The 21126-nt window shown below is 38.1% G+C and overlaps 2 protein-coding genes across 2 annotated transcripts in view; one reads left to right on the forward strand and one right to left on the reverse strand.

The window, feature by feature from the left end:
- The window catches only part of COMMD10 (COMM domain containing 10), a 971919-nt gene that overhangs the window by 784972 nt on the left and 165821 nt on the right, over positions 1 to 21126 (reverse strand). The window lies entirely within an intron of this gene.
- Positions 11611 to 14322, forward strand: TICAM2 (TIR domain containing adaptor molecule 2). The gene has a single exon (XM_050793090.1). It carries the CDS (start codon positions 11720 to 11722, stop codon positions 12425 to 12427), a length of 708 nt encoding a protein of 235 aa, XP_050649047.1. The 5' UTR covers positions 11611 to 11719; the 3' UTR covers positions 12428 to 14322.

The raw sequence follows: 21126 nt of genomic DNA on the forward strand, positions 1-21126 counted from the left end.
TTGGTCTTGAACTCCTGGCCTTAAAATGATCTGCCCAACTTGGCCTCCCAGAGTGCTGGGATTACAGGCATGAGCCACCACACCCAGCCACATTGATCAATTTTTACCTGTCAGATCAACCTTGCATCCCTAAAATAAACCCAACTTGGTTGTGATGTATTTTCCTTTTTATAAAAAGGATCCATTTTTCTAATATTTTGTTTATGATTTTTGAAGAAATCATGAGTTAGATCTATAATTTTCGTTTTTGTAATATTCACATCAGTCCTTGGTGTCATGATTATGCTGGCTCATAAACATGAGTTGGGGCATTTTTCCTCTTTTTTAATCTTCTAGTTTTATTATTTTTTCTTTACATATTTGATAGACTTCCTTGGCTACCATTTGAACCTGGAGTTTTCTTTTGGGGAGATTTCCAATTATGAATTTATATCTTTAATAATAATTGAGAGAGAGGATTAGGAAGAATAGCTAGTGGGTGCTGGGCTTAATACTTAGGTGATGTGATGATCTGTGCAGCAAACCATCATGGTACACATTTACGTATGTAGTAATCCTGCATATCCTGTAAATGTACCTCTGAAGTTAAAAGTTGAAGAAAAAGAATAATTGAATTCAGGTTATTTCTTCTGTGTCTGTTTTGAGAAGTTGTGTATTTCTAGGAATGTGTTTATTTCATCTCAGTTCTCACTTTTGTTTATATATGCTTGGTCATAATCTTTTTATTACATTTTAGGGTCTGCAAGATCATCACTGAGATCCCATTTTCATTTCTGACATTGGTTATTTGTGCTTTCTTTCACTGTGTATATGACTCTAGATTAGCAGCTATTTTCTTTCAGCACGTTAAAGCTATCATTTCTCTTGAGAAGCATTCTTATTGTTGCATCTTTTAAGGTAATCTATTTTCTGTTGCTATTTTTAAGACTTTTTTCTTTGCTATTGGCTCTTAGCAGTTTTACTGTGTTGAAGCTAGATGTGGTTTTCTTTTTATTTTCCTTGAGTTTCATAGGACTTTTAAAAATGTGTGATTTGATGTCTTTCTTTAATATTGCAGAGTCTTCACATTATCTCTTAAATTACTGCTTTGGTTTAATTCTCTCTCTTTTCATTTGGGACTCCAATTTACATATTTGTTATACCTTCTAATTGTATAGTTGTCCTGTATAGCTTTTACCTGCTTTCTTGTATTTTACATTCTTTTTTTTTCTCTGCCTTATTCCGAAGGGTTTTTTCTAGCTTGTTTTCTAGTTCGTGAGTTCCTTCTTCTGCTGACCTAATCTAACGATAAATCCACCCATTCAATTCTTAATTTCAGTGACTATATTTTTCAGTTTTAGATTTTTTTTCTTACCTGCCATGCCTTTTTAAGTTTGTAGTTATCTGACAAAATTCTCAATCTTTCCTCCCCTTGTGCAATCATAGTTATTAATAAAAGTTTGAAATCTACATAGATTTATTTCTGTTGTCAGCTGCGTTTGCTGGTTTTCTTGTCTTCTTCCAGAGAGGATTTAATTTTTGCTTCTGCCAGGTTCCTGGCAACAGTAACAATCTGTGATCACTTTAATCTGATTTCAGTGATGGGGGTTATTAAAAAGAATGCTTCAATTCCTGGGAGGATCAGTCTGTTTTTAGATCACCCTTACACCTAGGTGTAGCCTTCAGGGTCCCAACCCAAAGCACGTGACTGGAATCACACTTTTGTCTCGTTAGCCATGAGGGGCTGTCAAAAAGCACAGTACCAGCTTTCTTCTTCTGGACTTGAAAAATACTCTAGGAGGAAAGTTGTCTCTGGGTTTCTATCTTCTGGATTTGTGTTCCATAATTCTTCACTATGTCAGTAGTTCTCTGATGCTTCAAGCCTCTTTTTTTTTTTTTTTTTTTTTTTTCTGTTTTGTCTAGCTTCTCTAGTTATCCTCAGCAGTAGCATTGATCCAAATTACCTAGTCCACCAGTACTAGAAGTGGAAGCTTCCAATAGCCACATTTTGATATTTGAGAAACAGGCCAAGAAAGAGCATTTAGTAAAGGAGACTGAGAAGGAGGAGATGCGAGAGAGACAGAGACATGATGATATAGTTAAATGGATCTTGGAAAATGCCTTTCGTGACTTTAAAGCCATAATAGAGAGTTAGATAACTTTTCATAGGAGTTTTTTCCTCTTTCCATTGTAGCCTATATCTTTGGAAGAGAAAGATAAGATGATGGTTCTAAAGGGAAAGATATAAAACAAGTACGACATGCAAGTAAAAGCAGGAGAGCAAAAGTGAAAACAGAAGAACCTGAAATATCTTAAAGAAAACTGATTGTCAGCAGCTGAGACATCTGTATACATCTGTAGCTAATAGATAGGATATGGATGGGTAATAAAGAAAGTGAACTTGAGTTTTTAATACAGTGTATCCCCTGAAAGGATTTCCCTCGTTAAAACAAAAACCAAACTAAAGCAATTTAGAAAATATACATTAATATTGCTTTCTGTCAATAAGACAACCAACTTGTACAGAAATTTCTGAATCCAGGTATGGGAAGCACTATGGAAAGTTTTCATATTTCATTTCTTGATAGATAATGGTCCTTTTGTCTACTTTGTAATCTTTTCCATTTTCCATATTATGTATAATGCATATGTCATATTTATATTCACATAACTTTTTCTTTTTTTTGAGACAGTGCCTTGCTCTGTTGCCTAGACTGGAGTGCAGTGGTGCAATCATGCCTCACTGAAGCCCCAAACACCTGTGTTCAAGCGATCTTCATGCTTTTTAAATTTATTTATTAAATGTTTTTTGTAGTCATGGGGTCTTGCTATGTTGCCCAGGCTGGTCTCAAACTCCTGGCCATAAGTGATCCTCCCACCTCGACTTCTCAAAGTATTGGAATTACAGGCATGAACAACTGCGCCAGACCCTATATTCACATAGTTTTTTAAAAGATGTAGCATAATTGATCATTTTGAAAATCCAACAAAATATATTTTGATTGGTTACTTTCTATTCTGGTTGAGTCAATGATTTATATAATAGGGATGATCAAAAGCTATCTGTTTGGCTGTCTCTCTAAAGCAACAGAATTCTGTCATATCTTTGGAGCTGTCTAATTAATTTATTCATTCAAAAAGCATTTCTTGAATGCTAACTATATGCTAGGCTCTGGGAATACAGTGACGAATAAGACAAGTTGATCCTTGTTCTGATCGAGTTTACAGTATAGAGGGAAAGATGAGAAACTAAGCAGATAACCATACACATAAATAATTAATTCTGATTAGTGCCATGAAGGAAAGATACAGAGTGCTAGGCTTTGATAGATCCCGTAACTCTAACCTTTCTAATGCAAGCTCTAATAGCTAAGAATGAAAAGTATAGGTACTGGCTTACTCTAACTGTAAATAAATGCCAATAGGTAATATTTGATATTTGATAATCCTTTTATTTAGGCTGGGCCTTTGCCATCCTTATTGATTCTCTGCAATCCCCCAAAGAAAGAAAACAAATGACAGCTGATTCTCAAGAATGTTATTTCAATCTAAGATCAAGATGGACTCAAATTCTACTCATTCTGTTCCTGAAAATACTTATTACCCTAGATGCGATTTTTTAATATTTCCAGTGTCTAAGAAGTCTAAGAATAGTCTACATGTTTCTCATCTGGCTGGCACAGATCTGTTCTATTGTGTCCTGACAGCTCGGCAGAGCTTGGCACACTCCCGTGCTGTAGTTGAGGAATCAGCAAACTTTTAGTAAAGGGCCAGGGAGTAAATATTGTAGGCTTTATGGGCTATATGATTTCTGTTGCAATACTCAACTCTGCCTTTGTAATATGAAGTAAGCCATAGACACATACATCAATGAAGGGACATGTCTGCCTTCCAATAAAAATTTATTTACAGAAGCAGGTGGTAGAGTGTGTTTTGGATGTTGTATCAATCACAGTTTAGTTGTGAACAACAGAATCTACTCTAGCTAGTTTAAGTAGAAAGGTATGTATTATGAAATATTACAAGATGTACAGTAATTACTGGGAAAGTTGAAGAACTGCACTCTAGGTTGAGTTTCTAGAAACACCTCTCAAAGCCACGTAACAGATTTGTCTACTCGCCTGGGGCTTTTGGCACACTCAGGAGCCTCCTGCCAAATCAGGAAGCAGCTAGCTCCTTAATGACACCAACTCTACCAGAATCGTAGCCAGCAAAACAGGTGCTTCATGTTCTACCTCCTGGCATATTTAACTCAGACATGTAAGTACATCCGATTGGTGAACTTAAATTACATTTAGGAAACCTAGCATCGAGGGAGTCTGGGAGATAAAAGTTTTTAGTGCTTGTGGTACATAAAGTACAGGAAGATACAGTAAAAAGAGACAGGAATAAATTTTGGATGAACAAATCTCTAGTAGATACTGCAGCAGATCCACAGAACACCCCTTTGGCTAATTAACGTCATGGACACCCTTCTTTTCAAACCTAAACTTCTAGACAACAGCAATAGCTGTAATGGTATGCTATCTCCCAGTATGATGCAACTCTCCTTCATATAAACAGAAGTGGACTCACCCTCTCTCTAAAAGGTACAACCTGAAGTCCCATAGGTCACTGTATCATCTGTAATATTCATCACAGACATTATCCTGTGACCCAGCACACTCAAGAGTTAAGTGTCCTATTCCTCTTCAGAAAAGGAGCAGTGGTGGAGAGACAGAGCTTACCCAGTGCCCAAGAGGATAAGACCTTAATTCTAAGAAGCTTCTACACATGTATTTCACCCTCTTTCTCTTTACTAGCAAATTCCCTTCAGTTTGTAAGCATTCCAAGTATTTCTTCTCTTAATGAAAGCCTCTCCTGACCCTGCATTTAGTTGTGTGAGTATTGGCCTTTCTTTTCTCTCTCAGCCAGCCTTTTCCTCTGAATGTCAAGGTGCTAAATGCAGTGGATGCTGACTTCTTGGCAGCCATGGGTGCTGACCACTGCTGAAGCCCTCTCCTCCCTTGGCTTTCAGATCCCATTCTGTGTCTGATTTTCCTGCTACTCCTGGGCCACTCCTGCTCCATTATGGGCCCCTCACCCTGCATATGCTCTTCAGTCATTGATTCTGTCTTTAGCTCTCTCTCCTCTCTTTTCACTACCTATTCTCAGTTACTCACATGATTTAAACAAGCACCTAACTTGTATCCCCAATCCAAAATGCTCTTTTATGCCCCAGACCTACATGTCCACGTGCCTACTGGACAACTCTTGGAGGCCATGGGCACGCAAGCTCCATAGGTCCCAGACTGGATTACTTGGTCATCCCCAACCCACTTCATCCTGATTATATTGCTTTTCTCAGTGAATGGCACCACCATCCACCAAGTTACACAAGGCACAAGCTTGGAAGGCATCCCTGACTCTTCCCTCTCGCCACCCCCATTACCTCCTACATATCTTTGTCTCCACTATCACTTCATGTGTTTGGGGCTCTGCTTTCTCACCCATACTATTGTAGCAGCCTCTTAACTAATTGTTCTCCCAGTCTAGCATCTTCCAGTCCTGTAGCCTAGTTTCTCTGCAAACCTAAACTTCCAGACAACAGCAATAGCTATAATGGTATGCCATCTTCCAATAGAATACAACTCTCTTTCATATAAACAAAAGTGCACTCACCTTCTCTCTAACAGGTACAACCCAAAGTCCCATAGGTCACCATATCATCTGTAATATTCATCATCAACAATTTTAGGACTACTTTAACCTACGTCAAGTCAGACCAGATCACTCGTATTTAACACCTACCAGGGGCTATCTGTCTGCCAGCATGATGAAAGCCAAAGTCCTGAGCAAAATACCTTAGGTTCCTTATAAGGAACCTCTTTTAATCTAGTTTACCTTTCCCCTGCTCTCACTTCTTTCCCTTCCTCTTCTACCTCCTCCTTCGTGGACTTGAGCCATAAATATCTGATGCAAAATGATTCTAACATATAGTCTTTGCCCTCTGGTACCTCAGTGTTTTCTCAAGTGCTGTTTACACTGCCTAGAAAATGTCCACCTGTCTTTGTCTTGCAAGTGTGAAGTGTCCCCTGCTGCAGATGGCCCTCCTGAGTGCTTTCATGGCACCTGATACGCTGAATAAAGCACCTGTGCAGTGGGTCCTAATTGTCTTATTTAATTGTCCTGGCTTCACATCTCTAAAACCTAGCATGTTTGGCTGCAGAGTGAGTTTCCAACAAAATATTTATTAATAATAAAACATTAACAAAACTTATTAATTGAACACAGGAATCTTGATTTTACAAATATTTGCCACAAGATGGTGCTGTTCAGATATGAAAGAAAAAGGCTCCCCAAGGCTGAAGGATTCAGTACCAGGTGCAATTACTTTAAATATGTTACAATTTTAATATTGCTACATTCATCGGTCACCATACTTGACCATCATAAGCATTTGAAGTCAATTAAGTACTGTCTTTCTCTTGAATTGTTTTCTTTCCTTAGCAGCTGGGGTACCCTCTCTTCTGGTTTTCCATCAACCCATCAACCTTCCTGACGTTCTTTTCTGCCTCCTTTGCTGGTTCATTCTGTTCTATTTTGTTTGTCTGTTTTTTTCCCAACACTCTACTTTTATTAATGGTTTTATTAATGGTTTATGAATTGCATGTTGTCATAGCAGTAATGGGTAGAAGTGACTAACAAATTGCCATAAATCTAAAATAAAGACAGATCATCAACTATCCAAAAATCATTTGTAACATGATACAAATAAAAAATCACTGCAGGAATAGTTAATCTTAATAATAATGACCACAATAACTCCACCTTCATAATGTTGGCGTGCCATAGGGCTCAGCCTTTCTTTTTGTATCTGTACTCACCTCCTTAAAATCCTGTGTAGTCTTTCATGATCTTATATTGTCTTTTTCAAATACTATCTATACAAAGATAAAGGTCAAATATGCATCTCCCCATTGGACCTTTCTCCTACACTACAGACTGTATATTCAATGCCTAGTCAACATCATTAGCAAATCTTCTCAGTTCTACTTTCAAAATATGCCCCAAATTTAGCCACTTCTCACAACTTTTGCTACTGCCATCCTGGTTCAAGTCATCATCATGTTACTATTGGGTTTCTGCAACAGACTCCTAACGAGTGTTCCTGCTTCCACCCTTCCCTTCCTGCCTTCTATTCGCAATGCAGCAACCAAAGTGATCTTATGAAAACTAGTCAGATCATGTCACCCCTCTGCTCAAAATCCTCCCCTGGCTTCTCCTCTTGCTTATCTCCTTCTTGGCTACCCTTGGCTCCCTCCAGCCCCACGGCACCCCTTTGCAGTTTCTATTTTTTCCTAATAGTGTTTGGATCCTTGATTTGTCTCTAGCCTCCCTTTTTTATCTAATTCTGTTAATTTATCTCATCTTTGCTATTTTTGTTTCATTGATTACATATTCTTTTTAGTACCTCCTAGAGCAAGGGTACTCAAAGTGCTTGTCCATGATAATCTAAGACGCATGCACCAGAATGTAAACCATGCTGCTTCCTGCTTTGAGAGTGTCTTGCTAGGAAAAAAAAAGTCAGCTGAACTAAACAGCATAATTAGTGATGTAGTTGATTTACATCCTGGCACAATCTGCTTATGTCTTCATTGGTAAGAAACAGTTCAGAGACTGGCATCTTGTTCGTGGACTACACTTTGAGTAGCACCATCCTAAAATGTAAATATTTGTTGTATAAATTTTTTAGCTTCTTTGTTACATATTTAATAGCAATAATAGCCGCTAACATTTATTGAGTACTTACTATGTGCCCAGCACTATTCTAAGCCATTTTGATCTTCATAAACCCCTAAGGATAGGGACTATAATTATTTTACAGATAATGAAATCAAAGCAAAACTATATTGATTAATTTATACAAAATCACAGTTATTTTATAGCAGGAAGGGGATTTACACTCAGGCAGTCTTATTCCAGAGTGCATAGTCTTCATGAAATGGAATTTTAAATCTGTTTTTGTATGCTATGATTCCTCTTTATATTCTTTTATATTTCCTGTAATATTTTACATATTTACCATAGCATATTTGCCATTTTTTTTTTCTTTCATTCCTCTTCTGTTTAATATAGAGAATTCTACTGGGGTCCTCTTTTGCATAAATATAAAGTGGATACATTCTGGACTCTCCTTCCTTCTTATCTCAGATAAGATCTTCCCTTCAGAACTTTAGTTTAAGGGCACCATTTGGATTGCTTATGTTTCTTCACATTCCTGTTTCCTGAGGGGATGGATATGATTCACTCTGTTGGGCTTTGGTGAATAATAATTGGTAGTTTTTGTCTTATGTCTTTTCTGGGGCAAGGGATAGAGTTGGGGTGTCATTCTATCAAGTTATAAGTTTTTAAAAAAAAAAAAAAAAAAAAAGAAAAGCTTAGCCCTATGGAGAGCAATTTGACCAAATGAATCACTGTTCCAAATGGAAATCCCATTGGGGGAATTGTTCTATAGACAGACTTGCGCACATATGAAATGCTTTTTGTACAGAATTATCCATTGCAGCATAGTTTGTCCTAGAAGTAGACTGGAAACAACTCACATATCCAAGAACAGGGAATGATTATGGGATAGCCACATGCTGCATGATTATGTAGTTGGAAATAAGAGGAAGTTCTCTATGCGCTGTTATGGAAAGCCCTGCAGATATAAAGGGAAAAAGCAATGTATACTAATGTTTATCTATCCACTGCTGTTTGGCATTTATATGCCATGTATACGTATGAATAATGATACTTTTTTTGAAAAGAATAACAAGAATATTCTTTCAAAATATTCTTATTTTGAATTTTGGGACATTTTTGAAAAAAGGAAAGAAAAATAAGAATATATGTTCATAGAGAAACAGTGGAAAGATGCAGGAGAAACTGATAAAAGTGGTCACTAGCAGGAGACCATGGGGATAAGTAACAGAATGGATGGAGACACACCACCACTTTTTTTTAAAAAAAAGTAAATGAAAATGTATATACATACACATTTTAATTTTTATGAACAGTGGTCTCACATGCTTCTCCCAAGTGGCACCCTCACTCTCCTTCCATTTAGCTGAAGTAAGGAGGTGAAACCTAAATTTTTTAAGCCTGGTGTTCATTGTTCTGATGGAGGAGGACTTTAAAGGAGGCTTTCCAGGATTCCTTTGGCCAACTTCAGGTTTCCTTCAGCATGCCATGCCTTTCCTTTGTTCCAATAGAGCCCTTTTTATTGATGGAGTTAATCAGCCCACAGTGAAGCACAGTCATGTCCTCTCACTTCCTCCCAGCCCTGGGAACCACACTGCAGTAATGAATCCTGACCATCTCTCCATGTCTGAGTCACAGTGATGTTATGAACAGCACAGCTTTCCACAGCTTGTTCCCTTGGCAGTCTCCTTACTCCCTCCCTCCAGATTAGAAGGTTATAGTGAAGTTTTATAGACATTGCCACTAGCTTTTTTCTCTCGGTGTGATTAGGTGGGTGACACTGCTTGGAAGTTGGAACAATGCATCATAGATTTCTGAAGTCTTTTGCTCTTTTTTTGCTAACTGGCATTTAAGAAAAATAAGTCGAAGTTGTAATTCTTTGTTTTTATTTTAAAAGATTTTGTGATCTGCCTTGACACACTATCTTACCCTAGAAGTTTTTCATATTCTTTATAAATGGTTGTTATATTCCTTCAAAGCACTTGTCTGTACCAGCTAGTGACTAAGATAATGGTGTTGAATTCAATGATAAGTGTAGATCATTTTAACTGACAGAAAATAGATGCTTCTGGATGGTTTAACAATTGTTTTCTCATTCAGGGGAAACTTCTTTCTGCAACTTTGCATAGCAAAAATTTTTATAATGCAGGAACAAAAGTCAGCAGTGAATCCTAATCAGTGAAGAGAGTCCAAATTAATTTGGTTTTATTATTTTGGATGTATGTATGTCACATTTTAGAGTTATTATGCCTTAGAATACCTCTCGGTAACTAGCACAATATACCATGGAGCGAGAACCTAAAGTACAGACAGAGTGAATGACAGGGAGTGGTCAGCAGTTTCCTCACTAGTCAGAGGCAGCTGCAAACATTTTTACTCATATACATTAGAATAAAATTCTCTTGTTTTTTTCCTTGGTTTTCGTTCCCATGACACTTTTCACCACTTTTGTTGAACAGTTTCTTCTAAACCTGAATTATTTAGGCATATGTAGCCATGTTACTTATGTTGTTATGAATGTTATAATTTCTTCTTGAGGTCTGGCCTTTGCCCATAAAGAATAAGTAAAAATGCTCTGGAATATAGCCTGTGGCTCATATTTGAAAATATGAAACCTGTATTTATATATTCTAAATGTTGTCTTTTGATAAAAGAATTCCCCTTGAAACTGCCTGTTTAGGGGGTTTTATTAGGAATATTGCCAACGTTTTCTGAAGAGTTATTTAAATTAGATTCACATGGTGTACTTTTCTTTCACAGTTGATCTGGTTCTTCCACTCTGAATTTAGAATTTTTTTTAATAAAAGAATGAGTCTAGGCCAGGCGCAGTAGCTCATACCTGTAATCCCAGAGCTTTGAGAGGCTGAGGTGGAAGGATTGCTTGAGCCCAGAAGTTCAAGACCAACCTGGGCAACATATGAAACCCCATCTCCTCCAAAAAAACAAAATTAGCCAGGTGTGGTGGTGTGTACCTATAGTCGCAGCTACTCCAGAAGCTGAGATGGGAGTATGGCTTGAGCCTGAGAGGCAGAGGTTGCAGTGCAATAAGTTGAGATCACACCACTGCACTCCATCCTGGGCAACAGAGCCAGACCTTGTCTCAAAATAAATAAATAAATAAATAACAACAACAACAAAAAAAAAAAACAAGAATTGAGTCTAGACTATAATCATTCTTTGTTGATTTCACTGGAGAAAGTCTCAAGTCTTTGTTTCTAGAGTTCACTTCCAAACTGAGATGTTAATTTTTCCCTAGGTGAATAAATATATTTTCTTCAGTAGCTACAGAATTTATTGGAAAAAGATATTTCTTACTTTTCACACACTCTTATTATAATTTATTCTCCATTAGGTTCACCATCACCATAATGCCTGACTCCTGACAAACAAAAAAAAGCTCTGAACCAGTGAATCCTGGACATCATTTCACTTGACATTTCGGATTTTCCGTTTATGTTAAGTCAGTAGAGATGCTGCCAGTCATTGTTAGGATATTTGTGTTCTATTTTGTTGGTGCTTGATACGAAATATATTTATGCTTAATATTTGAATATTCAGTTTCTTTAGATTTTCCTGTTTCTAGTCTGCATGGTAATTTGATAATGGAGAAATTAGATTTAAACTGCATAAAAAGATAGAGTGGTACCTCTCACGAAAATACCAGCGTAATTTATTTCAATCTGGAGGTTTGTAGTGCTAATGTAACGCCATTTACATTTTCCAAATATCTCCTATTAAATTGGACCCTTTATTTAACATACCCTTCAGCTGCCTCTGAGAGCCCTTGTGAAGCTTACAAAAGGCTAGTAGTTTAGCTTCCCAATTATCTGTTTGTCATTTATGTAGTTGGATCTGTCTATTATAATCTTTTTGAGCTTTTCAGGTTGAATGAAACTTTCCATTTTAAATGTTTTGATTAAATTTATAATATTCTTCTGTTTTGTTACTTCTTTTAGATTGAAAAGAAATGCTGAGAAATACATAAAGTTTTCCTCTTCTGCCTTGGATATTTATAATGGGTATCGGGAAGTCTAAAATAGATTCTTGCCCTCTTTCTCTCTCTTGGGGTAAAAGGCACAGTGTGGATACAAGTCCAGGATATCATGAGTCAGATTCCAAGAAGTCTGAAGACCTATCCTTGTGTAATGTTGCTGAGCACAGCAATATAACAGAGGGGTCAACAAGAAAGCAGGAGGGAGCTCAAAGCGTGGAAGAGATGCTTGAAGAAGAAGCTGAAGAAGAGGTGTTCCTCAAATTTGTGATATTGCATGCAGAAGATGACACGGATGAAGCCCTCAGAGTCCAGAATCTGCTACAAGATGACTTTGGTATCAAACCCGGAATAATCTTTGCTGAGATGCCATGTGGCAGACAGCATTTACAGAATTTAGATGATGCCGTAAATGGGTCTGCATGGACAATCTTATTACTGACTGAAAACTTTTTAAGAGATACCTGGTGTAATTTCCAGTTCTATACGTCCCTAATGAACTCTGTTAACAGGCAGCATAAATACAACTCTGTTATACCCATGCGGCCCCTGAACAACCCCCTTCCCCGAGAGAGGACTCCCTTTGCCCTCCAAACCATCAATGCCTTAGAGGAAGAAAGTCGTGGCTTTCCTACACAAGTAGAAAGAATTTTTCAGGAGTCTGTGTATAAGACACAACAAACTATATGGAAAGAGACAAGAAATATGGTACAAAGACAATTTATTGCCTGAGACGAAACATATAACATGTGGCTGGGTCCTGTTTTGTAAACCAAATGATTAATCTTCACTTGAGAAAGCAGTTTCTAGGAAATGTTTAAATAGAAGAGAGTCTTAGTCTTAAAGAAACCTATGGAGCACAAGAAAGATAAATTTCTGCAGGACAATTTATAAAATTGTGGTACTTTTTGATGTTTCGGTAAACTTGACATTGTCAGTTTCAAGGACTTTTCTTTCACAATTTTCCTAGTTCATGGATATGAAAAAGGAATTCTCAATCCATATTCCTCGTACTGAACCTTGAACAAGAACTTGTATGACAGACATTTTTTAAAATGTGACAACACTTTTATTCTCTGAATTTTTATCTCAAAGGACACAGAAAAAAAATGGCCCCAGGAGATCTGATCACACTTCCTCCTGAGACGCGTCTCAAGGATGTTGCAATAAGCTTTTGGGTACTGTCACCTAGAAATATGAATTGCCAGAATAGAACATTTAGCATATTGAGTGTTGATGCATATGAAATCAGAAATAGATGTGAGAATGGTGGAACTTTCTAAAAGAACCCAGTCAAATGTATTTTCTGCTGAAATCTGCATATTCAGAGGCATTTCCCACCACCGATTCACAGCCCATTTGATAGTGTGGTAGTCAGGGACTTCATGGAGTGGTGTTCGGACATCCCCTGGGGCTTAAAGCTCTTCATATTAGTCATCATCTGTAACTATGGCTTTATTTGCAGAGCTTCTAAAAGGCGTATAACTGTGTGAGTGGCCAGATACTCACTTTTTAAATCAATAACCTCTCTTATGGAAGCTTTAAAGAAGTTTCCCTCACACACAATCCTCTTCTCAGGAAGTATTTCTCATTTAGGTCTTCAAAGTAGCCTGACTGTGTGCATGTGTGTGTGTAATGGGTTATTTGTAAAGACTTTGGATAGAAGGAGATGTATTTTATTACCTCCTGTTCTAGAGCCCCATGCTTCTAACAAGCCAGAGAGGCCCCAAACAGGATTGTTTCTTTTCACCACAGCCCTTCTGCCCATCTGAGACTGAGGGAGTATCGTCCACTTGCGATCAGGGATGGGGTGGAGAATGAGTCATGTCATGTAATGAGAAAAGCACTCTTCAGGATCATGAGACCTGGTTCTAGTCCAATCTCTGCCACTGAGGATGAATGTAACTGTGGGCAAGCTATTTACCCTCCTTTATATGTGAAATGAAAGGGTTGAATTGATGGATCTCTGAAGGCCTTTGTCCTCTATGAGGATGTGAAAAACTAGGAACCACAAAAGGGAACAGGCAAAAAAGTTCGGATTTGATAAAGTGATATATAATAGTTGCAGAAGGCTTTATATATGCTTAAAATGAAAATATCTTTTTTGTATATTGACAGCATAATTGATTTTTAGTGCTGTCATTACACTTTTAAAGTCACAGAAAAAAATATACATGCTTACTCAGGTTTTCTTAAAAATAAATGTTTATAGAGATCCTTGAGTAAAGACATTTTGCTTAATTTCTTTCTTCTTATCCCCACTTGTATATCCCCTACCAGTACTGGGATCTGCACACATCTTTCTGCAGTTACCTCTTCATAGCCATGAACCAAAGCGTTCTATGGGGAGCATGCAAGTAAGTCAAGCCTCCTATTCTGTTAGCACTTACTAGAGGAGGAGATTGTTTTCATTGCATGGCGACATTTTCTTAGCCTTAGTGTTCTGATAGTAGCTGACTACTCACTTCTCTTTTTCAGTTTTCATAATAAGTATTCATTTTTTTGCCATAATGCTTCCTGTAAAGCCAATTTTATATACTAATAAAACATGAACTGCCCACTCTTCATGTCTGCCAAACTTGGGGCAATTGATGCTAAATGGTATTTTTAAAATAAATGTTTTTATTTACTCTTGACTAAACTTGTTTATTTTCAACTCCAATGAAGATTGTGGAAGAGTGTTTTGAAATGAAGCATCGATTTGTACTTCATAGCATACCAGACACAATGTCTCACCCAATTTGGAGTTCCATTATTTTTTTATGATGAAGAAAAATGTTAAGTGCTGAATTATTATATATGTTGAAATTATCAATTGTAACAAAATAGCTAAACAGGATGAAAACAGGTAAAGGTGTGGGCTTAGTCATGTGTTTGTGTGTTGTGTACATATGTGCATGTGCACACACACATATCTAAGTGCATACACATATCAGGAAATCTGGGAAATTTTGCACCATGCTGAAGAGCTTTCATTTTGAGTACTCTTTGGGCCTTATTGCCCACCCTGGAGCTTTACAGGGAAGAACCTGAGTTGAGTCTTATGTATCAGTTAGGAAAACCCCATGCCACATGGCCTAAACCATAAGAAAAACCTCTTGTTAACAAGAGGTTCACCAAGGTACAGGGGCTCAAAGATGTCATTAAAAACCCAGTCATATACTGAAATATTACTGAGTTCTAAAAAGGAATGAAATTCTGATACATGTTATAACATGGGTGAACCTTGAAAACATTATGCTAAGTAAAATAAGCCAGATACAAAAGGACAAATATTATATGATTCCACTTATATGAGGCAGATTCACAGAGACAGAAAGAATAGAGGTTACTAGGGGCTGGGAGGAGGGAGGAATAGGGAGCAATTGTTTAATGGGTACAAGAGTTTCTGTTGGAGGTGGTGATGGGTAATGGTGATGATACACAACATTGTGAAATGTACTTAATACCACTGAATTGTACACTTAAATATGGCTAAAATGATAGATTTTATGTTTTTTACATATATATATATATATATATATATATATTTTTTTTTTTTTTTTTTTGAGACAGCATCTCGCTCTGTCGCCCAGGCTGGAGTGCAGTGGCCGGATCTCAGCTCACTGCAAGCTCCGCCTCCCGGGTTCACGCTATTCTCCTGCCTCAGCCTCCCGAGCAGCTGGGACTACAGGCGCCCACCACCTCGCCCGGCTAGTTTTTTTTTTTTTTTGTATTTTTTAGTAGAGACGGGGTTTCCCCGGATTAGCCAGCATGGTCTCGATCTCCTGACCTCGTGATCCGCCCGCCTCGGCCTCCCAAAGTGCTGGGATTACAGGCTTCAGCCACCGCACCCGGCCGTTATATATATTTTACCATGTACAAATTGAGTATCCCTTATCCAAAATGCTTGAGACCAGAAGTGTTTTGGATTTTGGATTTTCTGATTAGAGATGCTCAACTTGTAATTAAAAAAAAAAGAAAAGGTGAAAAAACAATCCCAGGTTCTTTCCATCTTTTTGCTCTGCCATTCTCAGTATTTCAGTTGAGCTCCCTTCCAAGGTGTAGCCTGACTGCTCCAGTGTCCGACACCGTATACAGACACGACAGGGTCCAGCCTAATAAGATGATGGGAGTGGTCCAACCATGTGGAAAAAAAAATTCACTGCATTATTGAAAATTGTTGATACCCAATAATAATAAAGAGCCATCTGACTCCCAGCTGGTTCCATTATTTCAAAATTCTCCCTACCTCTACCCTAAGTGGATACCTCCTAGCCTCCCTGCCTCCCAACATCTTCCAACACCAATTCTGAGTCAGACTACCTGGATTTGAATTCCACCTCTTTCCTCTATAAATGATGTTCTTAAGCAAGACATCTAACTTTTTTGAGTCTTAATGTCCTCATCTAAAAATAAAGATCATAAATACCTCCCTGAAAGGTTATTTTGAGGATTTAATGAGCTAGTGCCTCACATATAGCTACCATATCTATGCTACTAGAACTATTTTTTATCGCCTACACACATTCAATCTGCAGCACGGGTTGGCGGGGAGGAGACATATGCATTTTTACATACCCACAATCCTATCCTTGGAAACCTCGCAACTTTTAGGGAACAGATTTTAGACAAAGACAAAGGAAGATGCCAGGCCTTGTTCCCATGTGCAGTACAGCCCCTAGTTGGCCACTGAAAAGCAGAGGAGCCCCCTTGATCAGCAAGAGATGTGTGAACTGTTAATGATGAGAATGAGTGCAGAGGAAGCCGATGGCATGAAGGATGCAAGAGCACAGTGCCATGATTCTAACAAGTAAGTAAAGTTGGGCCATAAACTAGAAAAGTAGGAAAATGGAGTCTAGGAGTGCTAGCTTTGAAGCCAGTTAGGAGGAAGAATGGCTCAGACCTGGATGCCTTCAGTGGAGTTTTGTGGCTCCTTACACTAAAAAATGCTGGATCAGCTTTGTATTCATTTAATTTTGGAGGGCAGGGGGTGTAATCCATTTAATGTAGCTCTTTTCTGGGGCTTAGCAACTCCCAGATAATTTTGCCTTATTTGGGAATAGGCTGTATGAGTTTAGTTACACTGTTCCCCTTGGGTTCAGTGGAGAAGGGAGTAAGAGTATCACTAGTCTGCTCTGCTCCTTTCTTTCTTAAGTTCCGCCTTGAATTCAACAGGCTGTTTGCTGGGGTTAACCCTTTCCAGCACAAGTCAGTGATATTTTCCACTTCAGTCCCTCATCCTTCAATTTTGCAGATCCTAATGCATTGGTTGGCAAAACCACCTCACAGCATAGAAGATAACATCACTAGTCACAGAAATAACTTCCCTGGGCCCTCTCATTTGCAACAGCTCATTCCTAAGGCTCAATCCCAGTTCCTGATGATGGATGTTGTTCCAGCCTGAAAAGCTTAATCACTTCCTCTCCAGGAAGAAATACGTAGACTAGATTTCACTGAGTTATCTGTCTGCCCAGCAAAGGACCCTACAAGAAAGAGATCAAAGTGGTTTCCACAGTCTTGTTGCAAAGGAAATCTGAGTTGAGGCCCAAGTGTCCAAAGGGTGTAGAGTGGCTCAATATTAGTATCTAATTCAGGAGAATCATTTCAGTGCAGGCAAAGGATCTTGGGTCCTTTATCTGTACATTTTGCAGGTAGAAAACCTCAGTGCAGGCAAAGAAACCACATGTCATGCTGTGGAGTCAGGCTATTCCCAACTGTAGAGAAAGTCCATTGATACGTGAGTGTGCTGGGGCTGGTCCCAGGGCTAGTGAGAAGCTGTTGCCATGCTTACATTGCTGGTAAGGTGGGATTCTGTGTGTTTGCCCTGAGCAATCTGCGCTGCCTCTGTGACTTTCCTCCTCTTCTCAGTCTTACACCGCCTGGTCTTAGGTCACCTGCTGAGCTGTCACAAAAAGTGACTGTACCCTCCATACCTGTGGATGGTCTGAAGGCCAAGGAGGAAATTTCAGAAAGCTGTCAGGCACTTGATGAAATGAAATCACAGCATCTGGAAGTTGATGTGCTTAAGCCAATGACTAGGAAGAATGAACAAGAGAAGTGGTGGTGGTGTCCATGGACCTGATGTTTCTTATGAGATTCCAAGTAGAAAAATTTATTAGATTTTGAACACTTAACAGCTGGATAAGGACAACTTTCATATATATGTATATATGTGTCATATGTGGCAATCTTCTTGTCAATTAACATATTAAGTTTGGATTGAGGTAAGTAGTACTTGAAAGTACCATTAATTAATAACTCAGAGCATGAAAATTATTTGATTACAAGCTCAATGAGGCCAGGTGCAGTGGCTCATGCCTGTAATCCCAGCCCTTTGGGAGGCCAAGGTGGGTGAATCACGAGGTCAGTAGTTCAAGACCAGCCTGGCCAAGATGGTGAAACCCTGTCTCTACTAAAAATACAAAAATTAGGTGCGGTGGCAGGTGCTTGTAATCCCAGCTACTCAGGAGGCTAAGGCAGGAGAATTGCTTGAACCCGGGTGGCAGAGGTTGCAGTGAGCCGAGATCAGGCCACTGCATTGTACTCCAGCGTGGGCAATACAGTGAGACTCTGTCTCACAAAAAAAAAAAAAAAAAAAAAAAAAAAAAATCAACGAATTACCTTGTGGAAAAAAAGAATGACAGTTGCTCTCTCTTCTCCTTTGCCAATGAACCTCCTCTCACAACTGTTTACTCCAACATCTATACTCCTTCACAGCTCCCTTCCTTTCTGGCGTGAGCAAGAACTGTTCTGAGGAAATCACTTCTTTAGTTGGTTTAACCCACTTCTATTTCTTTTCAGATAAAGTGAATTCTGAGTCATTTTACTCTGAGGTGAATAATTAGAAATGCTTTTATTAGCAAATAACAGGAACCTGCCTTTAAGCAGTTTCCAAATCTAATTAGAAATGTTCCTTCCAGCTACCTACTCAAACTACAGGTTTAAAACAAGAACATTGTTTTTCTCTATTATTTATGGGGACCTCTACAAACTAGCTCCTTCCAGAGGTTTTTCATGTATATACTGGACAGGACACATAACAAGCTTCACAGATTTCTGTATGTTTTATGTCTATTTATAAATAACGCTATCACATTAAAATGTTCTAAAATTAGATTGTAGTGCTGGTTGCATAACTCTGCACATATACTAAAAACTATTGAGTTGTATACTTGAAATGGGTAAATTTTACGATATGTAACATATATCTCAATAAAGAACCTAAAAAACTCTAAAGCAAAGGTGGCAACAAAATGCTACAGTGATTTGGAAACACGATTTAGCAATGACTAGTAATGTTGAATATGGGCATATCTTATAAAACTAGGAATTCTACCTCTGGATTTGTATCCCAAAGAAACTCCCTCACCCATACCCAAAGGAGCATGAGTGAGAAGGATGCCTATGCAGCATTCTTTGTAATAGGTGAATAACGGGAAACAATCTAAATGTCCATCAGTAGAAGGACGCAGGAATACATTATGGCAGGTTCATGACATCAATACTATAGGGCATTGAAAATAACTAAGAAAGCTGCATGTAAGAATATGGGTAAATTTCTAAGATGTAATGCTGGGGAGAAGTGAATTATAGAATAATATGGACAATTTGATAACATTTGTATAAAGTTTTAAAATATATAAGACAGCTCCATATCTTTAATGGATACTTACTTTGGTGATGGTATATTATTTTCCATGCTCTCCTATATGTTTGAAAAAGTTCATAATTATTTTTTAAATTAGCATACACTTGTAGTCATGCTAAGTGCTGTAGGCATTTCCTGCACATGCAATGATTTGAGGAATTAAAAAAAGATGAAGACTGTCAATGGGTAGAGAAATATATGCTTGTAATAATATGTTTCATTTTTTATCATCTACTGTATTTGGCACTTAACTTACATTATCTCCAGTGTTCCCAAGATTCCTACAAGGTTAGTCGTACAGTGTCCAATATTGGGCCAAGAAACAGACGCTGGAAATGTAATACACCCAAGATACAGGCTGGTAGATGATGGAGTCATTGAAATATCCAGTGGCCTGGCTCCAAAGCCTGGTGGGTCTTAGGCTTCATAATGGTGCTTCTCAATGTACCTGTCTGCTTTTCTCATGGTGGAGAAATTAGGAGAGGTCAGCAGTACAAAGAGAAAACCATAGCAATTTCTAAGTGAGAAAGAAGCAACATGGTGAGGTTGCCATAATTCTAGTCTTCTTTGCCTAGTATGCACAACTCATGACAGAGAGTCTCAGGAACTATGTGTCCTAATTCCACTGTGCTGCTGTGGAACTAACTTTTCTAATCTTCACTTTCCTCCAGAAGATTCAAAGTATTGCGGTAGCTGACTTCTAACATTTTTCTAGCTGTATGATTTTTTTCTGAGCTCTGAGAACTAAGGTCTCTGCCAGTTCTAAAATGCTTCCCTCCTTTTGTTGTACTTTCTTCACTTCAGCTTTTGAACAAGCATCACTAAGCACTATTCTGTCACAAACTCCATGACCTTTGGAAATGGAAATGATGCTCTCTTAGTACACCCTGTCTATGTCTAGGGTGAGAGGAGGATGTCAGTGTCATTTAGCTCTGAACAAGAAGTCCACTATGTTTGGCATGATAATTTAGAGGGTCGCCAAGTACTCTTGTTTTGTTTTGCTTTATGTACTGTATTTGCTCATACTAGATGATGCATATGTTAAATGAAACACTGCTTTGATTTAGAGGGAAGAAGAAAAGTGGGGGACATAATAAGTGGGACTAGTGTTTATTTCAGGAAAAATGTGTTGCTTAGCTCCTGGATGCATAAAATCATGTGCATCTTTTCTGTGTTTCAGAACAAAGATGTTCAGCAATATAGGAAGCATTTAAAAAAGGAAATGAATGCAGACATTTACATACACTGTGATTTGTGAGTTTCAGAGTGGAATAGATCTAGCAAAAATTATGTTTCATGCTTAGATTTTATGTAAAACTACTGTGATATTGAATGCTATATGTTTTGATGCGAGTACAGCCTGTGCAGCACCATTATTTGGGTTCAATTTTAGTTGTACCATTTATTTGTTGGGTAACTTTGGTCAAATTTAGTTAATCTTTCTATGCTTTCGATTTGTAAAGTGGAAATCATAGAAATGACTACCTCAGAGTTGTTCTGGAAAGGAAGTGAGTTAATAGAGATAAAGTACTTAGGACAGAAGGAGTAAGGCATTCTTAGAAGTTGCTTTCATCTTGACCTTGCCTATTATTCAAGGCTGACTGCTAAGAGACTAGTTAAGCAATTAGATCCAGATCTTGATAGTTGCCCTATTTTTCCCCTTCAAGACCATATGTGTTACTTTCCTCTAATACATTTGCCTAAAGCCAAAGAACAATCCATCTACCCCTTAAGAATACGTTTATTGCTTTTAACTTAAAAAATACATAAAGAAAAGATCTCTGTAAGGATGAGCTCCATC

The sequence above is a fragment of the Macaca thibetana genome, chromosome 6 (genome assembly GCF_024542745.1).
Source record: "Macaca thibetana thibetana isolate TM-01 chromosome 6, ASM2454274v1, whole genome shotgun sequence".
NCBI lineage: Eukaryota > Metazoa > Chordata > Mammalia > Primates > Cercopithecidae > Macaca > Macaca thibetana.

Excerpts from the sequence above, each read along its gene's own strand:
- TICAM2 (XM_050793090.1), top strand. The coding sequence starts at position 11,720 with ATGGGTATCGGGAAGTCTAAAATAGATTCTTGCCCTCTTTCTCTCTCT.